General features: G+C 38.4%; 2 protein-coding genes across 4 annotated transcripts; one reads left to right on the top strand and one right to left on the bottom strand.

Moving 5' to 3' along the window:
* The first annotated feature begins 104 nt into the window (after positions 1 to 104).
* On the top strand, positions 105 to 8,727 carry dnajc16l (DnaJ (Hsp40) homolog, subfamily C, member 16 like). 3 transcript variants are annotated; one of them, XM_056735569.1, is made up of 15 exons: positions 105 to 376; positions 3,938 to 4,123; positions 4,213 to 4,279; positions 4,461 to 4,782; positions 4,887 to 5,071; positions 5,160 to 5,264; positions 5,347 to 5,505; positions 5,583 to 5,713; positions 5,884 to 6,061; positions 6,138 to 6,320; positions 7,361 to 7,437; positions 7,651 to 7,731; positions 7,828 to 7,917; positions 8,013 to 8,183; positions 8,268 to 8,727. In XM_056735569.1, the coding sequence occupies exons 2-15, from the start codon at positions 3,960 to 3,962 to the stop codon at positions 8,698 to 8,700; spliced, it is 2,346 nt and encodes a 781-aa protein (XP_056591547.1). In that variant the 5' UTR covers positions 105 to 376; positions 3,938 to 3,959; the 3' UTR covers positions 8,701 to 8,727. The 3 variants fall into 3 exon arrangements, with proteins under 3 accessions (XP_056591547.1, XP_056591546.1, XP_056591545.1); XM_056735568.1 differs by having other exon boundaries at positions 105 to 3,303; XM_056735567.1 differs by having other exon boundaries at positions 105 to 4,123.
* Positions 8,728 to 13,410: 4,683 nt separating this feature from the next.
* On the bottom strand, positions 13,411 to 18,478 carry cdab (cytidine deaminase b). Its single transcript, XM_056735570.1, has 4 exons — positions 18,236 to 18,478; positions 16,068 to 16,179; positions 13,914 to 13,971; positions 13,411 to 13,828 (listed from the first exon to the last, which is right to left on the bottom strand). Exons 1-4 carry the CDS (start codon positions 18,417 to 18,419, stop codon positions 13,691 to 13,693), a joined length of 492 nt encoding a protein of 163 aa, XP_056591548.1. The 5' UTR covers positions 18,420 to 18,478; the 3' UTR covers positions 13,411 to 13,690.
* Between the last annotated feature and the right edge of the window lie 914 nt (positions 18,479 to 19,392).

The following is a 19,392-nucleotide window of genomic DNA, read 5'->3' as shown; positions in this document are numbered from 1 at the left end:
TTCCAAAGCAGCTTTACAGGAGCAAATAAGACAAACAGAAAAACACAGAAAGGTTAAACAAACGCAGTGCATGGTGTTTATAGAATAAGCAAAATCATTCTAATAAATAATGTCTACTAAAAAAAAATTAAATAAAAAAATTATTGATTAATGGAGGAAAAAAACCTAGGGAGAAACCAGGCTCAGCCGGGAGGGCCAGATCTCCTCTGACGTGTCATAGCTGCACTCAGTGACCCCGACCAAAAACATCCACAAGGAAGAGGGAGAGCCCACCATCCACGACCCAGGAAGTCCCACTTGCTGAAACCGTGCAGGTCCAACCCTGTCCCACTCCGAGATCGACACCAGAAAACAGAGGAACAACCAGGGAAAAATAGTAATGACATAATGTACCTTTATTCCTCCGTTGTCCGACATCGGCCATAAAACAAGACCAGACCAGACCCGCACAGCCTCAACAAAAGAAATCCCCAAAACCACAACCTCCAATCAGGGCTAATGCAGTTATAATTTCAAACTGCTGTCATGTGATGTAAGTTTAGCATTAAATACCAAGTGTAGTAACTTTAGCATTAATGTGACAAGTAGTTCGTCTTTGCCCTTGGTTGGGGATGGAATTTCGTGAGCTGGGATGGTTAGATGGTCCCCTTTCTCGAGGGGGGTAATGGAATTGCCCTTAGATCGAGCTGGGATGGTCAGTCAGTCCACATCTCACAGGAGGATGGCATGGGACTTTCAGCTGTAGCTGGCGTAATCTCTAGTTGGGGATGGCCATTTGACGTTCATCTGGGCCTGGCGGAATGTCTCCCTACCTTGGGATGGGCATCCCGAGGCCGAGGCAGAAAGAGAATAATTAGCGTAGCTGCTGTTCATTTACTTTGCATTCATTAAATCTTGGCTGAAAAGATGTGTCTTTAATCTAGATTTAAATGGGGAGAGTGAGACTGACCCTCGAATAGTATCGGGAAGGCTATTCCAGAGTTTAGGTGCTATATATGAGAAAGCTTGACCCCCTTTGGTGGATTCAGTTATTCTAGGTGTTATCAAAAGTCTGGAGTTTTGAGATCTTAGAGAGCGTGATGGGTTGTAATGTGATAGAAGCTCTGTTAAGTAGGTAGGGGCTAAACCGTTTAAGGCTTTTTAAATCATTAAAACTGGGGTTATGTGATTGTATTTTCTTGACCTGCTTAGAACTCTGGCAGCTGCATTCTGAACTAACTGTAGTTTGTTTATTGATGATACAGGACAACCACTAAGTAGAGCACTACAATAGTCAAGTCTTGAGGTCACAAATGCATGAATAAGATTTTCTGCATCAACAACACATAAAATATTTGGTAATTTAGCAACATTTCTAAGGTGGAAGAAGGCTGTTTTTGTGATATTTGAGATGTGATTTTTAAATGACAGGTTGCTGTCTAATATAACGCCTAGGTCTTTAACTTTATTTGTTGCAGTATCAATGGAGCCTTCAATTTGCATGTTATAATCTGAGATATACTGTTTTTTGATGCGATAAGTAATATTTCTGTTTTGTTAGAGTTTAAAAGAAGGAAATTACTAGTCTTCCAATGTTTTATATTTTCGATGTACTCTGCCAGTTTGGATAGCTTGAACGAATCATCTGGACTTGATGATATATATAGCTGAGTATCATCTGCATAACAGTGGAAGCTAATTCCATGTTTTCTAATAATGTTGCCAAGGGGCAGCATGTATATGGAGAAAAGCAAGGGTCCTAAAACAGATCCCTGAGGTGATCCATTATATACTGCTGTTAGATTTGATGATTCTCCATTTAAATGGACATATTGATATCTGTCTGACAAGATCTGAACCATTATAGTACCTGTCCCTGAATACTGGTATAATTGTGTAAACGATCTAAAAGTATTTTAAGGTTTACAGTATTGAATGCAGCATTAAGGTCAAGCAGGACTAGGGGTAAGATGTTACCTAACCAGATGAAATGATTCATAATAATTATTTGTATAGCACTTTTCGGGAAATGTAACTAAATTTCTTAACATGCATAAAAACAGCTTAATATATGAAATTCCATAAAAATAATAACAGCCTAAAATAAGAAGTAAATAAAAAATACTTCTAATACTAATACTAAAATACAAATTCTGTTTCTCTTTAACACAGTAACATTTTGCACACAACTTTCTCAAAAAAGAAAAATGAGTATTGTATTATTTGACCTTTGCTATGAATGGCACTTGATTTTTTTTATTTATTATTATAAACATTTATTTTGGAAATAGTACAAGGGATGCATTTTGATGTAATGTATGACAATACATTTGTAAACATAATACACAGAAAAGAAAAAAAACGTAAATCATAAATTTTATAAGTACAGGGGTAGAAAGGAATTAATTAAACATATATCTGTTCACTTCTGATCTAACAATTGCATCTAATATTTTGTGTTTTAACACCTTTTTTGTTTTTCATCAATTTATAAAAGGTTTCGGCAAAACTCAGCAAAAAACAATAATATTAGGATTAGAACCTTTAGCTTCACATTTATAGATGTAACTTTTTCTTCAAGAAAGCACAGGCTTCTGATATGATTGTTCAATATAGGGAAGCCAGAGTTGGAAAATAAACAAAGGACAATTTCTTCTTTATTTCAATCGAATTATTAAACAAATTAAAAATCAATAATGAAACCTCAATCCAAAATAATCTTGTTACTGTATATCTAAAAAAAACAAGTGAACCACTGATTCATCCTCATCACCACAAAAAGAAAAATCTGGTTGACTATCCACAAACTTGGACAAAAATAATTTACGAGGATAAAAGTTATGGAGACTTTTTATGTGAAGTTCTTTAACTTTGTTTGGAATTACAAATGTATTATGAACAGCCCATATGTTTTAGGAAATAATTGAAGGGTACATTTGTTTCCATAAAACCGTTGCTTTCCCTGCAATACAATTAGTACAATGTTTTTCTGCTATGCGAATTATTGCATTTTTTATCAAACAAGTCCACCCCACCTGTCATTAAACGAGGAATTTCTTCCATTAACCTAGAATATTGTAGGGATGACCTGATAAGGTGTAAAAGTTTAGGAGATATTACTTTAATAACCCTCATAGCATTGAGACACTTGAAAGTGACAATCGGACTTTTATCCTAGCATGAGTTTACCCATAATCCCTCACTACCGGAAGTAATCGCCAGCTGATGGCAAGAGGAAGGAATCGAAGGATCCACCCATTAATATCAGGAGATCATGGCTCGCTGCTGATTTTTAAGAATATACAATAAAATTGAGGGCTTGGCGTAAGTACTGCCGTTATTCTGGATTTATGAGTTTATAAAATGCGTGCAATGCTGCTGCAAAAACGTAATGCGCGTGCGATTTTGTGTTGCAGAACTGTAGGGCTGCAGCTCAATGTTTCTATTGATAGAATAACAGTCAGCCGATGCTAAACTAAACTCGTTAGTGATCATGTTTCACAGTATCTTAATGTTTACATTATTGTTGGGCTGTCAGTAGTGTGGGTTTGTCTGGCATTTGAACTGCATGTCTACCAATAGACATTTCCATAGCAACGCATTGGTTCGCGTAAGAATGGGATGTATTGATTAACATTAATAAATACGATCAGTTATTCTAATGCACGCTGCCTCTAATCATATGAAGAATTTGTTTCCAAAACGAGATGACTTCTTTTAAAAATAAAAAAAAAATGTTATTATGTTATCACGTTTTTATTGTTATTTAGCTGTATTTTTGAGTTATTATTTCTTCAAATCAAAACTAACTGCAGTTTGATTGATATTAATTGGAATGCACAATAAAAAAAATATTTTTCTCATTTTGGAACCAAACCCATAATACATATTATAATTTTAAAGCTGTATATACATATATAACAACTTATTGAAATTACATGTTGTTGCATTTTTCCAGCCTGCCTGTCAGATATCAAAAGATGGGAGGCTGGAGTGTGTTTGTGTGGATGGTTCTTCTGCTGGCTCTGCTTGGAGATTCACTGGCATCCTCGCCCGAGTTTGATCCGTATAAAGTTCTTGGAGTGTCCAGACATGCCAGTCAGGCCGAGATCAAAAAAGCGTACAAAAGTCTCGCAAGGGAATGGTGAGTGATGTTATTTTAAAGAAAGAAAGAGAAAACTGACTTACGGACAGCAATCGGGATTGTATAAATATTGTACACTTTATCTGTAGGCATCCAGACAAGAACAAAAGTCCAGGAGCTGAGGATATGTTTATCAAGATCACAAAATCTTATGAGGTTAGTTTAACCAGCACAATATTAATACAATTTACATCTGAAATATATAGCATGTGAGTGTTTAAAGTGATGGATTAATGGATACATTTGCTTATGTTGGAGTGGAAATAATTGCCAATGTTATGGTTTAAGAAGCATGCACGTCTGTGTTAAGCATAGAAAATTGTTTTACTTCGCATAGATCCTGTCCAGTGAGGAAAAAAGGGCGAACTACGACCGTTTCGGTCAAATGGATGAAAATCAAAACTTTGCCCGACCACAACAGGGCTTCAGGCACTTTCAAGACAGTTTCTACTTTGACGAATCCTTCTTTCACTTTCCTCGGACGAGTCGAGATTTCACAGAGAGCAAGCACCTCATTCATTTCAAACAATACATGAATGAAGTCTTGCCGGATAGTTTTAAGAGGCCTTACCTGATCAAGATCACCTCAGAGTGGTGCTTCACCTGCATTCATATCGAGCCCATTTGGAAGGATACCGTGCAAGACCTAGAGCCTTTAGGTGGGGGTATCAGCTATACTGTATCTGTTTGTCCATGCATATATTTTGTCAGTTTAGCTATGGATTTTTTTAAAAATGAAATTTATTGCTCTTGTTTGGTGTAGGTGTTGGTATTGGTGTGGTAGACATCGGATTTGAGAGACAGCTGGCCAATCATCTTGGAGCCCACCGCACACCTTCCATTCTGGGTGTTATTAATGGCAAAGTCTCTTTCTTCCAGTATGCTGTGGCCAGAGAATACTTGAAACAGTTTGTGGAAAGTCTTCTTCCCACAAAACTGGTGGAGAAGGTAAGACTTTAACCAATACTAAAATAAACCAATCGATCATTTCGTTGATTTCTTCATTGTTCTATTTCTCATCTCTCTTCCTTATCAGTTGACTGATAACAACTACGTTGAGTTTTTAAACAGTTGGCATGAAGAAAATAAGCCAAGGGTTATGATGTTTGATGTAGCATCTTCTGTACCTCTTTTATACAAGGTGAGAATTTGTTCGAATAATCCGAGCCTTCTTTTACATCGACATATTTGAAATACTTTCCCTCATATGCTCTTGTTCCCAGCTCACCGCGTTTGCCTACAAAGACTACGTGAGCTTTGGTTATGTAGATATGGGTTTGACCGAGACCTCTCAAGTGGTACAGAGGTTCAACATCAACACGTATGCTCCCACCATGCTCCTGTTCAAGGAGAACTCTGAGAAACCTGCAGACGTCATACAGGTGAAGCCCAGTTCTTCTGCACTGGTGGTTTTATTCTTTCTAGAGGATCTTGCTTTCTACTTTGTTTTCATCCATAGGCAAGAGGAATGAAGAAACAGATCATCGATGAGTTTGTGTCCAACAATCGGTTCCTGCTAGTGCCACGGCTGGTTAATCAGAAACTTTTTGATGAACTGTGTCCTGTTAAACAGTTCCACAGACGAAGAAAGTAAGAACCGGTTTTTTCAGAAACTTTAGAGCAGTTTCATACAGGCTTGCAATAGCAAGATAGCTTTGAAAACATTTAAAGGGAAAAGAGCAGATTTTAGGGAGGAACAAAGTGAAGTTGTTTGGGTGTGCCGGGTGTATCTCGCTCTCATTCTACCCTCTGATTGACAGATACTGTGTTCTTCTCATCACTGGGGAAGGAGAGCAGTTTGTATCGGTGAACGAGGCTTTCTTCAACTTTGCTTCTGCCAACACTAAAGACGTTTTGAGGTTTGCTTACGTTTATCAAACACAGCAGCAGCCTCTGTGTGATGCCCTGCTCCAACAGGACGACACAACCCCTCCACAGGTCCGAGACATTCATGAGTCTGTTTAATGGGTCTATGTGTGTTGGAATCATTGACTCTGTTAATCAATATCTTCAGGTTATTATCTTGGAAAGGCGGAGCTCTACAGGAAGGGTCTTGTATCGGTCAGTGACAGGCGGCTGGAATGGTAGTGATGACGATAAGCTCCGCCTCCACGAGCAGCTGGATATTCTGCAGAGAGATCCCTCTTACCTCACCCACGATGCAATGCTGCCCGAACTGAATAATGAGTTTGCTTCGGTAAGTCACTCCGCAAAACACAGAAAAGCAAGAGCTTTTTTCTTGTAGGACTTTAAGGTCCAGTGTGTAATTATCTATTGACAGAAATGCAATATAACATACATAACTATGTCTTCAGAGGTGTATAAAGACCTTATATAATGGAGTGTTACATTCTCATTAGCTTACATTTACATTACATTTAGTCATTTAGCAGACGCTTTTATCCAAAGCGACTTACAAGTGGGGTAGATAATGGAAGCAATTAGGACAGCAATGCTGTCAAAGCTTAGAATGAGCTTTCTTCTATCTACGTGCACCCTGGGTCGCCCTTACATGGAATTCACCGTGTTGTTTCTACAGTAGCCCGGAACAGGACAAACTGCTCTACAGAGCGCGTTTCGTAAATACATCATCTCCTTTGGCAAAGAAGCGAAAACGTGACGACATCTTAGTTCTGTAAGCCATTAGTGCTTTGAATAGAGAGGAGAAAGGTGGAGTGAGCTGTCGGTTGCAGTTCACAACTTTACCACTACATGCCTAAATGTCATACACTGGACTTTTAAGTTTGAACAATATGCTAAAAATTGCACAGACGGGTGTGAATGTGTTTTTCGTTTGGAGGGCAAAATGTCAAAATGATCATAAATATGCAATTTGCATATGCATATTGCGGTGGTTTGCAATAACTGAATCATTTTAAAGCTTCAGAAAGTTATATATTGTCAAAGTTTTGGGTCGGTGCCAAAAGACCTAACAAAAAGAATGTAAAACATTTTGTATTTTTTTGTTTTTAAATATGTTTTGGACAAACTTATTTTTAACAAATAACCAAGTTATTGCATATCACGTTTTTTATGCAGTATCACAAAGTCCCATTCATTTGATAAAAACAATGCAAGTCTATAGCAATAGGTTCAATAAAGAAAAAATGTATTTACTGAAGTTGTATTTTAATACAGATTTGTGTCATGATTATTCATATATGCTTCAATAATTGCAATGTTTTTATATAAAGAGATATTTGTAAGACAAATATGTTTGTTTTTTAATTGTTTCAGATGTTTCTACTTCGGTGGATGAACACAGCATATGATTACCTCGCCCAATTTTATTTTGATCTTCTCTACTCAAACTGGTAGGCAGTTATTGGGAGAGTTGTTTTATCAAAAATTGATTATATAAATATTAAGAAAGCAGAAGCGAAACCATTGTGGTGCTTTTAATATTATTATACTGGAATAGTGATGTCATTACTGTATAATGAAGATGCTGCCAATAGAATCCAGTGTTTTTGGTGATATAAGAACAAGAAGAATATGGTAGTAACACCTTGCTGTGCTTTCTCTAGGCGTGAGATGATGCCTGTGTTATCACTGATCTTCTCCGCTCTTTTCATCTTGTTTGGTACTGTTATCATTCAGGCCTTTAGGTAAGACTATCCGTACGTTCTGTCTAGGGATAAGACTTGATGAGTCCTATTTTTCAAGTGGAGTTGTATATATATATTTTTTTTTATGGTGGACAGTGATTCTGGTGAAGACAAACCACCGAAACAAAAGACAACTGAATCACCAAAGACAGCCGATGGCTCTCCGGGAACAGAGAGCACTTCCAGGTAACACGCTGGTTGTTTATCGATTAAAACTGAGAGCAAAAATATAAAGCATATTCGGATAGCATAGCATACCATAGTTTGTTTTCATCTTGCAGTCGTCCACCCAAGAAGAACTTTGTGGAAGTGACCGAGTTGACAGATGTTACTTATATGAGCAACCTGGTCAGGTTAAAGCCTGGCCACATCAACGTGGTGTTGATACTGACTGATGCTTCTAAACAAGTGCTGCTCAGGAAGTTCGCCAAAGAGGTTTACTCCTTCTCAGGGTGAGTCTTGCTTGGGTTTTTCATGCATTCAGTGTAACTTTTCGTCTGCACCCTTGCTCTAAGCTAAACCCTGACTTTTCATAGGTCTCAATCGCTCCACTACTCCTTCTTGAACCTGGACAAACACACCAAGTGGATGGATTCGCTTATGGAGTCGTCCCCCGACGCCCAGCCGTCAGACTGCTCGGACGAAGAGGAGGATGCCGCCTCTTATAAACCTGACTACACTGGTCATGTCCTGGCCCTCAACGGCCACAAAAAATACTTCTGCAAATTCAGACCTGTGTTTACGGGAGAGGAGGCCGAAGGTAGCAGGTCGTCCGACGAGGATGGGGCGGCCGGGACGAGCAGAGGCTCACGCTCACGGGGAAGTTCTAGGCAGAAGGCCACCACTCTGGAGATCCATCACAAACTGGATCGGCTGGGTCTTTGGATGGAGAGGCTTATGGAGGGAACTCTACCCAGGCATTGCGTTCCAGCTTGGCCCTGTCTGGACAACATTACACCACAAAAATAAAGGCAGACCCACCTGGGCTTTTGAGAATTTCAGAATCACATATTTTTTCTGTTAAAAACACTGGTTAGGAGTAGAGTTTTGCTTTATTTGGAGCACCACGTGCTCTTTGGCTGCTTTAGACGCAAAAACTCCTCTCTGTATCTCTTACTTATCTGTTTCTCGACTGTAGGATGCTTTTCTGAAACCCAGATAAAGCCTCTCTGTGTAGCTTTAGAAGCAGCTCACATTGAGTTTAGTTCTGACTTTTTTCTGGTGGCAGTTTGGATTATAGAATTAGTAATTGTGTGGGAGAGGATTACTCAGTCAGCCCTTCTACATATGCAATATCTCAAACTAAGAATTTCCTGAACTAAACCGTGCATGAGCAGGTCACTTGTAACATTATGAAGACTTGATATTTCTGAATAGATCTTGATGCCATATGTGCATGATGTGCTGCCTTTCCTTTTAACCTGTTATTTTCTAACGTCTTGTTTCATGTTTTCGCACTTTTGACTGCTGCTTGTTCCATTTAGTCTTTTATTTACAAATGAAACTGTACCGAATCACAACATTTAATGATGGTTGAGATTATGACTGCATCTGAAATATTGCTACCACATGAGTCAGGTTAAATGTTTTCTTTTAAGAAAATGTCTATTTATTTATGTTGCAATGTTTGATTTATATTACATGTGCATTGTTTAAAAAGAATAATAAAATTTGTACTGTAAAACCCTCAACGTCAGCTAGGAATCTGGGCATTTTATTTGATAGCAATCAGTCACTTGATAATCATGATGCCAACACCCGCAAAACCGCCTTTTTATTTTAAGAAGAATGAGGGCTTATATGAAATAGGTCCTATCTCTCCACCTCAGCCCCTTGCACCCAAGCCGCCACTGGAGGAAGATGGAGTTTTACGCCCATGGAACTCCTCTAGGGGCGATCATGTTGCGGAAAGTGGTTAAGACAGATGCGTCCTTAACAGGATGTGGAGCCAAACAAGTGGGCAGTACAGTGAATGGTGTGTGGTCAAACACTCTTCACTTAGCCCGTATAAACTGTTTGGAGCTCCTCTCTGTGTGGAAGGCTCTGAGGCATTTTTTGCACTGCCTGCAGGGACATCATGTGCTGATAGGCTGCGACAACACCATTTCAGTAGTATATATAAATCGCCAAGGGGGCATGCATTCCTCCAAGCTCCATGCGCTGGCTCACAAGCTGTTGGTATGGATCAGGCAACATTTTCTGTCCGTACAAGCCACCCATGTTCCGGGCATTCTGAACAGGGGAGCGGACCTTCTATCGAGGGGGAATCCACTCTACCCTCAGGTAGTGGGCCTTCTGTGGCAGAGATACGCCTCACATGAAAACGGCAAAAGTCCTATGTTCTTCTCGCTACGGGACAAGGACGCTACCCTCAATGTGGATGTGCTTGCCCGCCCGTGGCCACGAGTCCTACTCTACGCGTTCCATCCTCTCTGCCTGATACTGCCTACCCTGGTCAGGGTGAGAGATCAGAACTTGTCTCTTATCCTGATAGCACTCAGGTGTCCCAAAGCACCATGTTTGGGGGAGATTTCTCCTCTATTTCATGGCCCCTCCCATTTCCCACGGACCTCCTGTCCCAGGCGAATGGAGAACCACCCCCACCCAGACAGGGTGGCTCTCAGGGCCTGACCGTGAGAAGGATTTGTATGTTAAAGGATCTCCAGAAAACACTTGAATGTCTTGACTAGGTAGCTGAACTTGTCTTTGCTGTTTCACAATCAACTCAGTCAAGACTTTTTTTCAGCATTACTTGAACGATGCTGTTGTCTGCTTGGAGATTATCATCACCTGTGACTCTTAATGTCGTAGGATTTGTTTTGACTGTTGGTTTGCGTTTTATTTTATGTGTTTGACAAGGTGGATCATCCTTTGGCTATTTTTTGGCTACTTTGAACTCCCCTTTTCTGGCAGGATTGCACACTGCTTTTCCCAACCCTTGACCGTTCATACTCTATCAAAACCTTGCATTAGCATTGCTCTGTGCAAGTGATGTTTCGATTTCAAGTACTTCCATTAAGGCTTTAAGCTCCATCTCTTCCATTTCAAGTTGCTGACTTCTCTTACGTGATGCTGCTCTTGCTAACAACGCTGCCTGTTTTGCTTCTCTAGCACATACAGACAACGCAATGGAGGATTTTGATTCACTTCACATTCAAACAAAATGCATAAGGATAAGCACAAATAAACAACTAAAGGATAATAATTTCTCCAAACAAAAGAAACAAAACAAACAATTAAATTATTTATAAACCATGTTTATTAATTTGGCATTGGCTATCACACATTTGTGGCTTGTAGCGTGTCTGTGGCCTTGAAATTTTAGCATGTCTATATAATTATGAATAAATGCTTCATGAGACATACACTGTTGCTTGTGGCACGCATCAAACTAATTGTTTCTGGCTATATATCCATCCATGCATATGTTTAAAGTGGGTAGAAACGTGACAGTTAGGTAAAACAGATCCCGTCCCAAAATTAGCCCAACCCCCTTTAAATATTATCCTCAACTAAACTCAACTTTTATGTATATAGCGCTTTTTACAATGTAAACTATATGTAAACATGATAACGATAAGCAATGCATTAAATATCATACAGGCACTGACACACCCACTAACGCACACCAAACACACAGACAGACAGGGACAGAATATAAAAATGAAGGAAACACAGGTGATATTTTATTCAGACTTTAAATTCTTAAATGGGGTAATAATAATTCACGCAAATTGTTACATTTAAGAATAAGTTATGATGTCAATCCGTCTAATTTTCTACTTTATTGCACCCTTCCTGACATTAGAGCGTATTTTGAACTTGAATCACATTCAGTCTCTTCCGGTATCTTTCTTTTAAATATTTATAAAAAATAAAATAGCAAAATGATACAGGTCAAAAAACTGTGTAGCTCTTATCTTTCCCTTTTTACAGCGTCACTTCCGTCATGATGTAACTACTTACAACTATGTAATTGCAGCTTCACTTGTAAAGTTTTTTAGAGAAATTCAAATCTCACATATAATTTATCATAATATTTAAACACACGTCTACTGACTTAACAGAATTCTGACAAATTATGGCTTTTATACATCCGGTTCCTAGTTGGTTGGGCAGGAAGCCATAGCAATATTACAAACTTTCTGAATACCAAGACCCATAAACATGAACACTCAAGTGAAATATAGCAACAACAATATCTTTCACATTCTTTATCCATGTTTACTCTTAATGATTACTTGGCACTCAGTTACTTAAACTGCTTCTTGAATTAGACACGATTTGTTTATAGGTCTTTCCAGCACATTTGTTTTGGTCTGTATCTTTACACGACTGCAGTACCACTAGAGTCTGGTAAGGTTTGAACCACTCTTCCCATTAACCATGAATGACGAGGTGAAGAACTGTCTACTATTAGAACTACATCCCCAGGCTCCAAGGTTTTTTTAGGTGTTGACCATTTACTGCGTTCCTTAAGGAGCGGCAAGTACTCACGAGTTCATCTTCTCCAAAACAAATCAGCCAGGTATTGAACCTGCTTTCAACGTTTTCTTGCATACAAATCCTCCTCTGTGTCTTTAACCTGGGGGTAAACTGGATTGATCTTTCAACAACTGTAGATGATAATGGGCTTAAGTTCATTGGGATCATCTGACATGCTGGGAATTGATAATATTTTCCACCTCACACATGATGGTATGATGGTAACATCAGTCTGTTACAGACTGTTCCTTTAGGAGTGCACCAAGTATTCTTCTTTGACTCTCCCAAACTCCACCTTGATGGGAGACTGTCAGACTATTAAAGGTCCATGTAATCCCCTCTTGAAGCAATGCTATTTCAATTTTGCTATGATTCAGGTGTTTGAGCACATCTCGCAACTCTTTGTGCGCCAATGAAGTCTATACCGTTGTCGGAGCGCAGAACTGATACTTCTCCTCTTCAATGTGTTTATGCATGAGTCAGTGTCCAGACTATCAGCTATTTCAATGTGCACCGCTCTGATTGTGAGACAAGTGAACAAAACTCCATACCTTTCCACTGTACTCCGGCCCGTTTTGTCAGAACTGGCAAACTAGCCTTTCTTTGTTCTCATGGCTTGCCACTTAGCCAGCGACACATTATGAATTTGTTTATTAGTTTTCTGATGGCCGAAATATCTTCCAGTACCTTTTTCCTAAAGCAAATAGCATGTAGTTGCGACCACATTGACCACTTCTTTGGTGGATGTCTTTAAGAATGAGCGATGCAATCTTAGAATGCTTAGTGAGAATTATAGGATGTTTGAATTGCTCTGTCATGGCCGCTCTGTTGAGTCTACCACCCACTTTTAATATGCCATCTTGAAGTAGGCTACGGGATCAAGTTTACACAGCTGGGTGTTTTTTTTAATGTGAACGTTCCTTTTCAGAGCCCTAACCTCTTCGGGGAAGTGTTTCCTTTGACTGTGTTGAAGTTAAGTTTCAGACTGATTCAATTCTTCCAAAGTCACCGACTTACTTTTCATGTTTGACTTATATTTCTGCATTACTTCTGTAGGCGTGCACCTTGTTTATTTTGGGTCCTTCTCAGATTGTTCAATGGACATTTTGAACTTTTTTTTTACTTTGCGTAACTGAAAGAGTGTTTCTTTAAGTCTCAGCATTCATGCCACTGCTTCTTCAGATGGAACCAGTCTGAATAGTAGGCTTTTTTATTTAAAGGAAAAACTATATTTATATTCATGAATATAATGTACAGTACATAAATGTCTTTTAATACACAGTTTTATACAGCATTTAAAACACCTATACCGTCTATACACGTCTTCAGTTAAGCTCCTGTAAATCAAATCTTCTAGAACAGTGGTTCTCAAACTGGGGGCCCTTTAGATGGATCCAAGGGGGTTGAAGTTTTGGTGGCATTTTATGAAATATTTTTTTTAAGTTTAAGAACCACTGCTCTAGAACACAAGACTTCAAAACTCATTCATAATATTACTTTTCTTCCCTTTTAAGTCCTCTGGGCCAAAAGATGCAGGCAGCAGGTCCCCAACTCTCATCTCTACATGCGAGCCATCAGGTTTGGACAAATACACGTCCCAGTTAGCACCAAACTGTAGACAAAATATTTAAACAACACATGTAAATCTTAACATGTCACTTTTAACATGCTTTTAAATGTAAAGGTATAAGTGCTACCTCTCTCATAAACTGTCTGCAGCCACCACATGGAGAAATGAACTGCTCACACATATCACTGAAAAAAAACACAAGATGTTTACAAAGATGTTACACCATCCTTCACATAATTTTTTTTGTGCTGAGCTTGTTTATTTGGAGAAAATCACTTTTTGGTTCTCAAACTGAGGCCTATAATATTCATTAAAGAAACCCCAGATCATTTTGCTCACAAGAAAAAAAACATCGGCTTTTCCATTCCATTCCATTCCATTTTCTACCGCTTATCCGAACTACCTCGGGTCACGGGGAGCCTGTGCCTATCTCAGGAGTCATCGGGCATCAAGGCAGGATACACCCTGGATGGAGTGAACATCGGCTTTATATTGCTTTATTTATTTAGAAGTTTAGATATTACAAATAATAAGAAGGTCTGGAGATCTGGGTTAAGATACGGTTTTGTTCCGAATATAAGATGGAAAGAGTTTTTTTTAGGAAGTAGATCTGAAAAACTGGGTCTTGTATGTGAGCCGCAACATTAGGTGGCGCCAAATACGCGTAAAACGAGTTTGCCTTAGAAAAGCATGTGTAAGAAAAGCTTCTGGTCTGTTTGCTCTCTCTAACACAGATTGTATTTCTATTGTATTTTGGGAGGCTAAATGGTTTTCACTTTTAGATTAACAGCTTAAATAATATTAAATTGTACAGGCTATGGTATGTTATAAAGTTTACGATGGTCGAATGTATCCAAAATGCTACTTTAAGTAAAATAGCCTTATATATAGACCTACAATATAATATGCAATATTAATTATTTTAAGGTAAGGACATTTGGTTTTTGTTAGACTAAATTTGGTCTTCAAAAATTAACGTTACATTTTGTTGTCTCCACATGCTCTCGGAAATTCGATAAATCCCACTTCAACCTGGAAATCATTTATGGAACAGTGCTCTTTTAATGTCAACCGATACTTGTAATGTTTCAATGCTACGTAATCATTAGTAACATTAATTTTACTAATGTAGGCCCTAAGTCAAGGGTGTAACTTTGGTTTGAGAAGTGGGGGGACACAAAATGGGAGGACATGTTTTTGATTTGAATCCTATCACAAATTTAATAGGTTTTGCTGTGATGAAACCAAAAAGTGTTTTTATTGTGTAGCAAAAGTTGATCTTCATGAAGGCTGAAAATGCATGTATTGATTGAGAAATGGAGGAAAACATGGCTTGTAAACCTGAATCTGCAGTCGGAAGGAGACAAGCCGGATGACTTTCTAAAATGCTTGACAAGGTTTAACGTACGTAAGCAATGAGTAGGGAAGCCCATGTTTCTTTCATTTTGAAAATGAGGGGGACATGTCCCCCCTGTCCCCAGTGGAAATTACGCCCCTGCCCTAAGTAAATTCAGACGTTACTTCCGCGTTTGTTGTGAGATATCCCACTTCCGAAGTGTTTTGAGCGCAGTATTGTGCTGTCTTCACATGCTCTCTGATCTGATAATTCCAACTTCTGATGTTATGATTCCGAGTTGGTTGTGTTCAGGTGCTTTGTTGTCGGAAATAATGGGGGACACCAGATTATATGCTCGCGTGTGTCTTGGAAAAATGTCTGATAATAGTTTTCAACAGGGCATCCATACAGTATTACTAGTCAGCTTGCTAACAATTCTGGAATATTGGTGAAGTAGGCTACATGCTATTTTCGCAGTGTATAAAACATGCACTAGGCTATCCTTCAAATGCTTATTCATATATGAAAATAGGCCTGTGTACTAATTTAACGACAAGACAAGCTATTGCGAAAAAACGAATAAACATATCTGTCATACCAGAAATCCTTCTCGCATCCGCCATGTTGATTGTTTAAGGCCCACCCATCTCGGGAACTTGGGTATCAAAGCTATTTCCCATCAGATGGCATTCGTGTGGGATTATTCATAGAGCACGTGAAGACAGCAGTAGCCTATTATCAGAGTCATCTTGTGACATTTTTCTGAAAAATATGGTTGGCCTACTCTGGCCGACTATGCTTTTCTTGGCGTAACATTGTTTTTCACTTCAAAAAAATCAATATATATCGTATCACATTTTATACATGAATGTGTTCTCTACTTAGCCTGTAGGCCTATGTGTATATTCTTCAATTAAACAAACAAGACAAATTCAATCTATTCACCTTGAGATTGCGATGGCTTTGAAATCTCTGTATCCCTCAGAGACGGCTTTTGAGATGGCGGTTCTCTCTGCACAGATTCCCAAACAGAAGCATGCGTTTTCCACATTACATCCTATATGAAAGATAAGAGCATTATATTTAATACAGACATGTGTTTCTGTATTGACTGCTTTAACAAGCTCATCGTCCCTGTTTTTAACAATGCCAATATGCTCATTTCACTCAGTGTTCTGACAGACAGGTAAGATAGTCACGTGTCATAATACTTTACCTAAAAATGAATTTGCCACCTTTTATCGCTTGTGAGTGTATTTTACTTGAGTAGATTTGCTTTGTATTATGTGATGATTTCATGATATGTACATTTTGACCGATAACGGTGATTTTTTAAAGCAGGCATAACACAGAGGGTTTCTGCCGATCTCATATTAACTTTGAATACCTATAGAGTAGTTTTGCATACTTCGTATCTTCGAAGAGTATTTTGTTTGATCACATTTATAAAAGGTAGATAGAGATACAGCTTTACGATTGTTTCCGAAAACAGAACTTTCCGAGTACAGGGGGGAGGTGTAGGCTGAACCAAAGCACGTGGGCACCCATTGTCAACAAAACACAGACATCAGTTTCACTCACCGTATGTCCGGTATCTTTAAGTGCTGGGATGGCAACATATATCAGTTTCAAACGATCCTCAAATCCAGCGTTATATCCACAGTTTATATAACATTCATCACCCAAATGCAGTGAACAAAAAAACACTAGAACTTCCCAAACGTATGCTCTCTCTCTCTCTCTCTCTCTCTCTCTCTCCTGCTTACAAGTAAAAGTGACGTCTGCGCATGCTCCTTCACCTTCAACATTTCTGGTATATTTTTTATTTAATAAGCAAATTATAAATGTTCTTAATAACCACGTGTCAAAAAGGTCTCAAGACAGAAAGCATTTAATAGCAATCTGATTCAAACAATATACTTTTGTTCCGATAATTTACACATCCATTAATACTGTATCTACATACTGTACCGACATTGACAATGTTTTTACTAATAGCAGTAAGTGAATGATCACAACAGAAAGACAGTACTGTACAATATTTTAATTGTTAGCATCGTGCAGCTGAAGAAGTTTAACCAGAGGAAATTATTTATGATTTATCGGCTATAATACATCGGCCTAAATTGTATTATCGGCCGATACCGATAACATTACAAATTTTCCATTATTCCCTACTTTAAACTATTTTATTTTCTTGTTTAGTATGTTTGATCATTGGATGGTCTGGAGGGGCTTGCGGTTTCAAGGGCCAAGGTTGTTAACATTCTCTGACGATATGCCGAAAACATATCAAACACAATTTTATTGCACTTCAAGATTATGATATCTGATCATGATAGGCTAAATGATATGTCAGATATGAATACTATAATATACTGTATGTAAAGAGCATTTTGACAGTTATACTATGTGCAGGACAATACAATCTTGTCAATTTTGTAGTATAAATCTTTTGCATGTTTCCTTCCTGTAGCTCAGTGGTAAGAGCATTGCTTTAACAACGCAAGGTTGTGGGTTCGATCCCAGGGGAATGCAAATACCTATGTAAAATGTATAGGATAAAGCAATGTAAGTCGCTTTGAATTAAAGCGTCTGCCAAATGCGTAAATGTAAAATGTAAATGAGATGAGCTTAAATGAACTGTTAATCTTTTCAATACTTTCTTTCACTATAAAGCAATACTAATTTTAGAATGTAGTGCACATATGTTCCTAGTTATTATACATACACATCATGAGCAATGAAAAATCATGAAGCATTCAGTTCATATCTTATGTGTGATGTTAAATATTTTTGATTTAATATATTATTGAATATTATAATTACTAGCCATACATGTTATATATTATTATGCAATGGTTTTCCTTTTTGGCATGAAATTTTATTTGCATTCGTTTGCTGTTTGCTCTCAAGAGTGACAGCAAATTCAGAACACGTACAGCCTTCATATATTATTCATCAAATCTGAGTGCACAAACAACTTTACAGCAATTTAACATTTTCCTGTTGATGTCTCTTACGCAACCGGTGCTGTGCACTGACTGTTAAAACTGCACCTTATCGGTTCAACAGAATGATTTCTGTGTGAAACACAGCAGACTCATGCTCACCTGTGAAAACCGTTCCATCGTGTGTCAGAAGTGCCGCCCCGACTCTGAACTTGCTGTATGGACAGTATGCAAACTTTTTGGCTTCTAGAGATCGTCCAATCAACTCTTTCACCTCTGCCAAATGCCCATTCAACCTGTCAGCTGCGTCATGTCTAACCTCATGTGTGATCTGTACGTCTCCCATGTTGCCTCACGCAGTGTGTGTGTGTCGTGTTCAGTGAAGCTGCTCATAACTTTGTTTGTTTGGGAACTTTCCAGAGCTGACAGGTAACCAATCCCTGTTTACCAGATTGTCCGCCTCCCTGATTTTCTGGATTTGATGTGTAATTTCTAGTCAGAGTTAGGCAACCTTTCCCTCAGAGAGGCGGGGAGATGGTAAGGATGGGAGTAAAGGTCACTGCACAATAATGTTGACATTCCCCATGGAATAACAATGAAAAGCATTTGCGTTTCCATAGGGACAACTAAGATAAATAGGCTGGAATCACAGCAACAATAAGCTGCATTGGAAAATATTCTGTTTATTGTTTAATGGACCCCTGCCTTGAAATGACAAAGGTAGAAAAAAACATTTGTAAAAGAATAAAGAATGACCAGGACATCGTGGCTTTTTGGTTTTACCGAATGTTTGTTAGAACAGAGATGTTATTTAATTGGTGCGCTGTTCCATTAAACTCCATCAAACAGGCACCAGTAAACATTGTACATTTGGTGTAATGCCAATGCAAACAAGAATTTGCCCCTTTGTCGCATCAAAATGTTCAACGTCATCACGTTTAAAGAAATAGTTCACCCTAAAATAAAAAGTCTGTCATCATTTACTCACCATTGAGTCGTTCCAAATGTAATACATTTCTTTGTTCTGATAAACACAGAGACGTTTATTTGGAAGAATTCTTATAACCAAAACGATTCTTCCACCGCATTGACTCCCATATTAGGAAAAAATATAACGGTGGTCAAAAGTGCCCCAGAACTGTTTGCTGTCCAACATTCTTCAAAATATATTTTTGTATTCAACAGAAAAAAAAATAGCAAGTCATTTTTCCTACTATGGGTCACTGTCAACCGGGGCAAATCTTCCAAGTTATAAGCATTTTTCCAAATATCTTTTTCTGATTTTTTTATCAGAACAAAGAAATGTATACAGATTTGGA

This window comes from Triplophysa dalaica, chromosome 21, assembly GCF_015846415.1.
Source record: "Triplophysa dalaica isolate WHDGS20190420 chromosome 21, ASM1584641v1, whole genome shotgun sequence".
In the NCBI taxonomy this organism is placed as follows: domain Eukaryota; kingdom Metazoa; phylum Chordata; class Actinopteri; order Cypriniformes; family Nemacheilidae; genus Triplophysa; species Triplophysa dalaica.
Note: the sequence above shows the minus strand (reverse complement) of the source record. Positions and strands in the feature narration are given on the sequence as shown.

Bases quoted from the DNA above. Each gene is read 5' to 3' on its own strand.
- cdab (XM_056735570.1), bottom strand. From the start codon at position 18,419: ATGGGAGACGTACAGATCACACATGAGGTTAGACATGACGCAGCTGAC. The intron at 16,180-18,235 runs GTGAGCATGAGT...TCTTTCATATAG, and splicing joins CGATGGAACGGTTTTCACAG to GATGTAATGTGGAAAACGCA. The intron at 13,972-16,067 runs GTGAATAGATTG...GTTTTTTTTCAG, and splicing joins AAAGCCATCGCAATCTCAAG to TGATATGTGTGAGCAGTTCA.
- dnajc16l (XM_056735567.1), top strand. From the start codon at position 3,918: ATGTTGTTGCATTTTTCCAGCCTGCCTGTCAGATATCAAAAGATGGGA. The intron at 5,265-5,346 runs GTGAGAATTTGT...TCTTGTTCCCAG, and splicing joins CTGTACCTCTTTTATACAAG to CTCACCGCGTTTGCCTACAA. The intron at 8,184-8,267 runs GTGAGTCTTGCT...GACTTTTCATAG, and splicing joins GAGGTTTACTCCTTCTCAGG to GTCTCAATCGCTCCACTACT.